This window comes from Mus caroli, unplaced genomic scaffold (assembly GCF_978045245.1).
Source record: "Mus caroli unplaced genomic scaffold, Mus_caroli_1 scaffold_17, whole genome shotgun sequence".
Classification (NCBI taxonomy): Eukaryota; Metazoa; Chordata; class Mammalia; order Rodentia; family Muridae; genus Mus; species Mus caroli.
In genome coordinates, this window is record NW_028227272.1 from 45603507 (window position 1) to 45614048 (window position 10542).

The 10542-nt window shown below is 42.5% G+C and overlaps 1 protein-coding gene across 1 annotated transcript; it reads right to left on the bottom strand.

Annotated features, from left to right (window-relative positions):
• Positions 1-38: 38 nt before the first annotated feature.
• Positions 39-1082, bottom strand: LOC110311722 (large ribosomal subunit protein bL28m). Its single transcript, XM_021185216.3, has one exon. The coding sequence runs from the start codon at positions 1058-1060 to the stop codon at positions 287-289; it is 774 nt and encodes a 257-aa protein (XP_021040875.1). The 5' UTR covers positions 1061-1082; the 3' UTR covers positions 39-286.
• Between the last annotated feature and the right edge of the window lie 9460 nt (positions 1083-10542).

Here is a 10542-nt window from a genome sequence, read left to right on the forward strand (position 1 = left end):
ATGACCCTTTGCTTTTTTTTTTTTTTTTTTTTTTTTTTTTTTTTTTTTTTTTTTTTCCAAGCAAACCAACACACTTTACTGTGGCGCAGGCTGCCTCAGACTGTTACTTATTCCAGCCCAAGAACTAGAAGGACTTGACCAGCTTGGACAGGCATCTGCTCCGCTCCAGACTTCCACGAGTCCTGGCACAGAAGGGTTCTCTGAAAAGTCTACCACAGGAACTGTGTGCTCAGCACATGCCAAGTGGGGTTCGCCCACTGCCCACAGGGGAGGCTGAGCCCAGTGCTCAGGCGTGGTCACCGGCTCTCTTCTGCACCACTGCGGGCCTGGACAGAACCTGCTCCTGAAGCCGCTGGACCAGCTCCTCTACGTAGACCTTGAACAGGGGTACAGGGTCCTTCTCCTCCAGAAGCCTCTGCTTCTCCAGGGCCTCCTCCAGCGTCAGGCCAACCCACTCGGCCTCTGCCTCGGGGATGACAAAGCTCCTGTATTTGTCATAGATGGCTGCTCTCCGCTCAGGGTTCTCAGGGTGGAGATGGGGGTCCTGGCGAGCAAGCCTCAGCAGCATCCCTCGCTTCAGGTCCATGCCAAACTTGGAGCCCAGGTCCTCCTTAGGGGTCTTGAGAATATAGAAGTCAAATCCATAGGCCTCATCGATGAGATCCAGGGTCCTCATGGTCACAGTCACGGTGAACTTCTTGTCAAGGATTTCACTGTAAAGCTCCCGAGTAAACAGCTGTGGCTTCCACACCTTCTTCACCCTCTTGGAGAGCTTGTCGTTGTTGGCGTATCTGTAGCCTAAAATCAAGCCCTCTCCACCCCACAGTCCCTGCTGGGACTCTGGAGGGTAGTGAACTGGAATGGGTACGTCCTCAACGCGCTCACGCTGCCCATTCTTGGGGTTGATCTTGAACTTGGTCCCGTGAGGTTTGTAGTGTACCGGGGTCGGCGTCCGTTCTTCTTCCAGTGAGCGCAAGAAGTGGGCGGGCAAGCGTGCACAGATGCCCTGCCGCAGCCGCAGCTTCTGCCATAGGTGCACAGGATACCTGTGCAGCGGCATCGCGCGACCCTCTACTTCTGGGAGAGCGACCCTTTGCTTTTCATTTGTTTCTAATTCTTCTTTCTCCATCGTTTGGTCCCTATTAATTAAGCTCAGGTAAAACACATGCATCCACTGCCTTCACACAACCCACCATGTGCAGGTGAGCCAGTCATTTAAACACATTTAGCATTGGCGGCATGAAAATAATTGGGAAATCGCCTCTCTAAACTTGGAAATGTTCTGCATGTAGAGAGTTATTTTAAACCAAATTAAGACTCAGCATGGAATTCTAATGCTATCGTTTAAATAAATCTAATAAGTGCAAATTGATTTACAAAGACTGTTTGCAAAGTATGTAATGCATTGGTGACATTTTATCAAAAGGCACATTGTAGGGGTTTGCTTTTAAAAGTGTGATTATATCTAGTTTGGCAGATAAAATCAATACAAACTAGCCAATGTGGTGTCCATATGCTTTGCATTGTCCCTTTTCCCATCTACCCTATTTAGTTTAGCTAAAATAAAACAACTTGGTTTGTAATTCACATCCATTTTAGCTTATAAAGATTGCTACTTGGCTAGTGTTATGAGTTACTCACTCCCAAGAAACTGAAAAAAAAATGCCTACTTAGATTTCATGAAAGAGAAGCAAGTTTAAGAAGAAAAGTAACGATACAAAACAAAAAGAAGACAAAACAAAAAACCCATGAAGTCACAGGCTCACGTTCTTCCTGGTTTTCCTTATGTATTACCTACAGACATCTATATAATTAAAATGTCCAGATGGCAAGTGGAATCAAAGAAAGGGGCAGAGAGGGATACTACTAACAGAAAAGTGAGTAAACTTTGAAGGCTATGCCAATGTTACAAGAAGAGTCAAGTAACTAAGGAAAATCCGAAACAATAGGCTGGCTTTAGGATGTATGGAGTTCGGCTCACACCTCTGATCAGTTTCCAAAACCAGGACACAAGTGACCTAAATCAAGCCAAGAAAGCCAAGAACTCGGGAAAGTTAGACCTGTGTGAATTAGCATCTGTGTCAGGGAAGACAGTCCTGTCTTCTGTGTTTCATTATCAAGCATGAGTTAGGTGGTGACCACATAGCATGCTGTGGTCTTCCTCGTAAACTTGCCTTCAGGTAGATGCAATCCTGAGCCAGTGGGAATGGCTCTGTCTTGCTATGTATCTATAGATTCTCAATCCCCCCCCCCCCCCCGCCACCCCGGCTGCTACTATCCCATTGTACCTGCAGTAAGTGATACAGTTTCAGTGTGGAAGGCAGATGCTCTAGATAGTAGCTTTCCAGCCCTCACAGAGCCCCTGAGATTATTTGATGTGAGATGGTCAAGCTCTACAGCACAGTCTCAGGGATGTGGATGTTGCATCCAATAAGAACAGTGATGTTATCTGCTTAATAAGTGAGAAAGCACTGTGCTCTCCGGTGGCGTCTATGCAAGAGCAGGAACAATGCGTGAAGAAACAGGCTGGGTGGGAGCAAGGGTCTGCTGTCAAAATGAAGCCTGTTTTCAAGGAAGCAGGAGGAGATGATGTCTGGGCACATGGATGCTGCTCATGAGAAAGCTTACTTAGTGCCCGTCACGGAAATGGATGGGCCCATTTTAAGATCTCTGTTCCAGAGGCTTATCAATGTTGTTGCTATTCATGACTCAGCCATGGGGATTTTAGGTTTGGCTATGAAATAAGTGCTCCTGCACATTCAGGACACGCCCCGAACGAACGCCATGGGGTGTCAGTGTAGAATCTGGTGGTAAGATGAGATTCGTAAGGGTTTCCTGGTATCAAGTGACACCAACAAATGATACGAGATTTGGCACAGATAAATAAAAGGGCTTATGTTTATTTAGGCAAGTCAGTATAACTGTCCATTATTCCTGAGGACTGGATTTCCATGAAGCACCTCTGTGCATTCATGGGTTCCTGGATCTTCACAGCGCTGGCAAGGCTTATTTTTGGTATGTGTGCATCATGAATATGAGCATCAGCTATGACATTTCATGCAATGTCACAATCCGCACATGCCTTTTAAAGCTGGGGTCAGTTTTCTGAGTGTTAAAAACCCCGGGGGAAAACCATGTTTTCCTCATTCTGTTTTTTTCTTATTCTTTCCATGTTTCTGTGTCTTCAGTTGTCAAACTTTTTATGGCTTTCTTCTTGTTTTAATACTAAAACAAGTTGTTTGATCTCTTTTTTTAACTTATTCTTCCTAAACTGGTTTTGGCTAGGCCAGGCTGTCAGAAGAGTCCTTAAAGCAAAAGCAAACACATCCTGAAGTTTAGAGAGTAAAATTTATAACAATTCCCTCAGCTACTCGCACGGGCTTCCCTTTGGTATTTCACATATGTTTTGAATATTTAAGGTTTGAGGTCAAAACAGAACCTGTTGTACACTATTGGCGATAATGTATATAACTACAGCCTTGTGAAAAACAGTATGGCAGTCTCTCAAAATATTGAAAATAGGGTTATTGTATAATCTAGCCATGTTATTTCTGGGTGTTTATCCAAAACCACGAAATCACCGTGCTGATGAGACCTCTGTACCTCCACGTGTATTGCTGCAGTATCTGTAGTAGATGAGATGTGGTATCGACTTTCATCTAGGCCGATTAAAGACACGATACACACCAGCACAAAGGAACATTCTTCAGCCTTAAAACGGGAAGAAAAATCTCAGTGCTTGTGAATGAACCTGGAGCATACTGTTCTGAGTGAGATAAACGAGGCAAAATTTGTTACTGAATAATTTTTTTTTTTATGTGTGGCTTCTGAAGTGAGTTGAATTAGTGTAAAAGCAGAGAGTAGAATGGCAGATGCAGGGGCTAGGATGGAGGCAGAAGAACAGAAAGACATTAGTTAAAGGATGGTAATTGTGGTCACTAATCACACTTTATATGTCTGAACTTGTCACAAAATAAGTGTATGAGATGATACATATGTTGCTCTATTTAATCATTATATGTGTGTTCATATATAATACTTTGTGTTGTAGACTATAATATTGCAATTCTTAAAAAATTATAAAATTATACTTATTCTATGTTTATGTGTATGTGTGGGTATATTAACACTATAACATGCATATGGAGGTCGCACAACAACTTGGAGTTGTTTCTCTTTGCCTTGTGGGTCCCAGATACTGAATTCAAGTCAACAGATTTGGGTGGCCAGTGCCTTTGGCCGACTGCAGCATCTCACGAGCCCTATAAATATATATAATTCTCACTTGCCAATTACACCTTATTAAAATTCAAAACAACTACATCTGGAGTACTTGATGTATGCCTGACATGTGTGTACACATGCATGATTAGCAAATTCCATCATCACAAGGACGATGGGACCTATTTTACCACAGTAACCATGACAACCACACTTGATTTTGCAGTGGGCGTCACTGAGAGGGACCTACAGATGCTTTTCATCAGTGTGCTTGTGCTGAGGACATGCCTCCTGTGCCTAGAGTGTCCACAAGGATGGGGTAAAACAGATACTATGGCCGTTCCCTACAGACCTTCATCTGGATTCGGATGGCATGGAGGGCTGACTGATTCCTGAACTGCCCCGATTCTCTTGTTTCCATTCAGAGGAGCAGCTGTCTGGATGAAATCCCTATCATTTTAGCATTTGCACAATCTCCAGTGATAAGTCTAAACTTTGAGATATCGATAGAGGTTACAACAGACGTCTGCACTGGTGCTTAATAAGCTCCATTTTCTCTCATTTCCTGTTCACTCACAGATCTGTGAGCCCCCCACGTCAGATGCTCTTTAGTGTCAACACACACTGAGATATGGAAACCCTTTTAGAAAGATCAGTTTAGCAGGGCAGTGGAGGCGCATGCCTTTAATCCCAGCACTTGGGAGGCAGAGGCAGGCGGATTTCTGAGTTCGAGGCCAGCCTAGTCTACAGAGTGCATTCCAGGACAGCCACAGAGAAACCCTGTCTCGAAAAAAAACCAAACAAACAAAAAACAAAAAAAAGAAAGAAAACTCAGTTTGGTGGACATAACCTTACACTCTTTTCCCCAAGCTCTTTGGCTGCAGGGGAACCTACATGGTTGTACGCCAGCAATGAATCACAGGCACTTCTGCCTCTTACGGTTGCCAAACTTGGTATTTAATGCCTTCCCAACCTTTTCCTGCAATGGACTTTAGCTCTCACATAGCAGGACGACAGGATACTTAATGTATGCTTGGCATGTGTATGCATTGCACAATTGACAAGCTCATCATTACAAGGACTATAGGATCTATTTTACTGCAGCAACTGTGACAACTACACCCCCAAACCTACAGGGGGCGGCACTGAGCAGGACTCACAGGTGCATTCCTTTGGGAGACATAAGTGTGCTGATGTTTGGGAACCTTCTTTTCCTTGTCTTGTGCATAGATTAGCACGTTAATGATTACTTCTGAGTCACAAGTAACACCTCCATGTAACATTAAGAAAAAAATTCAAGGCGCTTCCCCTTTGTATCATTGAACTAAGCGTGAACCCTGGTTTGGATTCTTTACTTTTCGCTTTCTGTGTCTTCTGCTGTCCCTGCCAGTCCGTTGCGTGAATCTGTCCTTGCCTTAAGGCTCTCTTTTGAATCTGTCCCTGTCCCTGTATGTCTGTCTGACTGTGTCTCTGTCTATCCTTAGCAAAGGGCTTTGCTCTCTCTTTATTGAACAGCTCAGAAAGCACCATGTGGGGACCAAATGAGATACTTTACAGAAATCTTTAACAGAGTTCTACGAGAGATTGTCACTAAATCCAATTAATCCAGATAAAAAAACAATACACAAAAGCCATTGTTTATTAAGCAATATCCAAGTGTGTTTATGGTGGATATCATTTGATAAGATTGCTTTCAACCCCTGTTACATCTATTTCCAGCAAATAATTATCAGAGCACACATGCTTTGCTTTGGAGCAGTGTCATGAAGAGGACTTACAATCACAGCTATACATTAGCTTAGGCTGTAAATATTGATTACATGAGAAATCATGTATGGTTATTTGTTCGGTTCTCTTAAAGCCAGGTTAAACACAGTCTGAGTCCACAGTAGGATAGCAGTCTTAAGTCTTAAATGACCTTCGAGGTATGTTATTAACTCTGGCTAATGAGGTCCAGCAAAAAGTCTAGTCTCTCAGCATATAAGTGACATTATTTATTAAAATGAATTGCCATGTTCATAGTCCATACCTACCCAGCAAAAGATATCTTTATCTGGTTTGGGAATAAACAAGATGGGAGTTTGGGAGAAACAAGATGGAACTTAATTTTTGCATTCCTACCTCTCTAGTTTCAGGATTTTTAAATCATGTTTGTCAATATGGCCCATCGTCTAGCCTCTTCCTCTATAGGGTGGTCTATGTGGGAGGGATGGCTTAACAGATAGTTCAGTTCTACCCAGGTAAAGCAGGAAATGGTAGGAAGACCATAACCCCATTTGAGGACATGGTGTGGCATTGAATTAGTAGATAGACATGGCTATCTGTGCTTTTCTTTTTTAAGACTTATTTATTATATATAAGTACAATGTAGCTGTCTTCAGACACACCAGAAGAGGGCATCAAATCTCATTACAGATGGTTGTGAGCCATTTGAATTCATGACCTCTGGAAGAGCAGTCAGTGCTCTTAACCGCTGAGCCATCTCTCCAGCCCTCATCTGTGCTTTTAAGCCATTTACAATGTGTTTGTGAAGAGAAAGTTATGTCCAGATGAAGAAGCGAGCAGAACAATGCTGTTGTGACATGCAACAAGATTAGGACTGTGTGGTCCAAGACACAGTCTTCCATCAGAAGATGTGACACAAGCTAAGTCATGGAGCTTTCTGGAGAAAGTGAGGCATTTTCAGATCACTGAGGAAGGGAATAACTAACAAAACCTAACACTCAGTAATTCTACGCCAGTAACTGTATTAGACATTTTACATTTGTAGATTATCCCATAGAACCTTATATAATATATAATCTTATATAATTATATGTTATAGAATGAGTACGACTTTAACGACTCTCCTTTTACATAAGAGAAACCTGAAGCACAGACAGTGTAAATCATACTTAAAATTGCATAGCAGAATTGGGAAGTTAATACTGGCTCTAAGGGTTGTGCCTTGAACTGGTATGATATTGCATCTTTACTATAATAGCTCTGGTCACAATACACAGTATGAGAGACCATGGATGCGGGGGCCTTATATGCAGAGGTTACTGCTAGCAGCTTATGGGGTCCACTCACTGCAAACATTCTATCTAATTTTTTGCCTCATTCAGGATTGAATTTGTATCCTACGCTGGAGCCACTCAGCATCCCAAGATGCCAGCAGTGAGTACCTGGAGAGTCTCGGTATGGAGATTCAGCCTTTGCTCCCTCAAGTTTATGGTACCTTCCTTCACACATGGAGGAAGTATCTACAGTATCATCATTGGCTATGCAAATCATGTCAGATGCAGGAAGACAGGAGTGAAGCCACTTTTCTCAGACTAACATGAGCTGCAGAGCCTAATTGTTAGGACTCAGGAATTGTGGTTGGGTAATTCTGTCTATCTAAATTCTATAAGAACTTAAAGTCCTTGTCTCATGTGGGCTTTCAGGAGGTAATTTGGTTTTGTTAATTTATGTGTACAGTGAATGCATACATGCATGTGTATGTATATTTGAGACAAGGACTCATTCAATAGCTTCAGGCTGGCCTGAGACTTACTTTGTAGCCTGGAATGGCTTTGAACTCACTGCAATGCTTGGGCTTCAGTTCCTGAGTACATGGATTACAGTCATGTGCCACCATGCCCAGCTTGATCCTCAGAAGTCTCAGTGAGGTAGATCAATGATCTTCCTGAATATGTGGGTCTGAGATTGCAATCCCAAATACAGTTAACCAGTTTAGTTGTACAAGGGATCATCCACAGGCTAGATAAACCAAGTAGCCAAAAAAGAGTCTCAGGTTGTTTTACACTAGCAGCCCTGGGCAAATTTAGTGAATTAGGGGGTGAGGTAATGAGCAAACACTTACTAGTGTGGGCAGGTCATCTGACACACAAAACAAAAATAAAAGTGGCAAAGGGACAAACAATGGAGCTTGGGTATGTGGCACGAGTGCTCAGTCATTGTCTTGCCTCAGTCTGTAGAGTAATGGGATTACTAGCCTGGACCTCACGTCCAACTTCTTCCTATTTTAGAATACATTCTGTGATTAATTTCTTCATAAGTCTCAACTCAATAAGGGGACGGTGGAAGAAAGACCTTGAGAATTATTAGGATGCCTGGGCTCTTGTCCCAGCTCTGACCCTTACTTGCTGGGTGTAATCTCAGACAATGCCATTAGCGTCGCTGCATCTCAAATTCTTTATTTTCAAAACTGGGACAACATGACCTATGCTGACTACATTATCATTGAGTGCATGAGATGTCATGTAGGTGAATGATCTTTGAATAACAAGTGTATGTAGCACAGTCAGCAAAGGGACAGCCTGTTTGTCCTCAGAATGCAGATGATGGACCTCGGCATCTCGGGTATGACTGATGTGCTCAAGAGCCTGCTTCCTGTCAAACTTGAACTGTATCCTCCTGAGGAAACGATGCTCCTCCAGGTTTAGGGCTTGCTTTCCTACTTTTCTCAGCTCTCACTTATCCCCGTACTCATTTGTGTTATTTTGGATGACATTTTCAGTTTGGGATGGTTGCCAGTCACAGAATGAAACTAATGAAATGAGAGTCAGCTTAAGAGTTTTGATTGTCACCTCAGTCTAAACCCGAACACATGCGTGGGAGTCTCAGCTGTACTTGAAATTCAGAAGTGACCTTTGATTATCTGTTCCCTTCGTGCCCAATAGCTAGGAGTCCTGGAAGGATGTGAGCTTCATGACATGGCTCTCATCCTGTGTCATGGGTGCTAATATTCATCAACCCCAGGCTACTCTCACCTACAGCACTGTGTGGGATTGCTTGGTCTATATAGTGACCACAATTACTGTTACTACTCATGAGATGCAATTCCTGGAAACACATGACCATCTATGGGGACACAGACCTTTTAGCCACAGCCCCTTTAGGGTAAAAATCAAGATTCCTCACTTCAGAACCCCTGGCATGGGCGCTCTCAAATATTTGTTAGTATTGAGAAAATGGCACATTTGCTTTAAAAATCCTACAGTTTATAATTAATTTTCACATGTAGCATAAATTGTTAACATTATAGCAAGGGCTTTGACAGAATTTTATGTGCGAAAGATGTCAGCTTTACTAGACAATGTAGGGTAAAATGTAAGCCGTTATAACCCGTGTATTGTAGTGAAATTTATTGAAGCTGTGCTGTTTACTTCTGACCATGGGTTCTAGGACATCTTTTCTACCTTAGAACAATTATCTCAGAAAAAGTTTTGATTTTTTTTTTTTTAACTTGCTGGGTGTCTTGGATGAACAGCCAGTTATGGGTACCACTGTTATCTTACAAATAGGCTAGATGGTAAAAGACTGGTTCTAGGCCCATTTCCTACCACCAATGAGCTGAGGACTTGTAAAAAAGGGATTTTGGTGACAGACAAAGACAAAGAGATAATCGATACATGATTGATAAATAAACAGATGGTAGGTAGAGAGATAGATGGTAGTTCGGTCGGTGGATAGATAGACGCTATAGATAAGTGATGGATAGATAGGCAGATGATAGATTAGCTTGAATAAATAATCTTCTAATACAGAAAGTTGTTTTATTTTCAGACGGTTTCAGTTCCGTTCCTTGTTGCTATGACGGAATACCTGCAGTCAAGAAGTGCACAGTGATGGGTGCGTCTGCTCACTTGATTCACTTTCCTTTTTTATTCAATCCATAACCCCAGACCCATGAATGGTGCTGCCCCAAATTTAAGATTCGTCTTCACACCTCCATTAACCCAACCTAGATCATCCTCCCTAGCATGCCAGAGGCTTGCCTCCAAGGTGATTCTAGGTCACATCACATTGACACTTAGTTAAAAAAGCAAACAAACACAAATCCATGCCACCAGCCATTCTGCATTGTCTATGTCCTCAGCTCACTCTTTTTACTCATTAGTGGACCCAGGATCATTTTGCAGGAAGTAACAACACTTTCACGAAAACAGACTGACTAAATTAAGGCACAGCTGGATTTTATATCTGCTATGAATGTCAGGAGACAGATGTTTGGAATGGCAACCAGGTTTGACACCAGAGGTAGTTCTGTGTAGAAAGCTGATGTAGTTACAATCTCCGATCTTTAGTATTTGGAGCATTCAGAAGTCAGCAGATTTTCACTCTTGTCTCTCCTTCCCCAGTACCATAAGAGACTGACTTCAGATTTCTCTTGAGATGGATGCATGCTGGTCAGGGTTTCCTGATATCAAGGAAACCTATTAATCATCTAGCATTTGTCTGGAAAACATGGGAAGCCCTTTGTCTCAGAACTCCTGAACTGTGTACAGTCATGGTCAAGTCAAAAGCAGCCATATCTGATCTGCATAAAGATCA

Bases quoted from the DNA above. Each gene is read 5' to 3' on its own strand.
- LOC110311722 (XM_021185216.3), bottom strand. From the start codon at position 1,060: ATGCCGCTGCACAGGTATCCTGTGCACCTATGGCAGAAGCTGCGGCTG.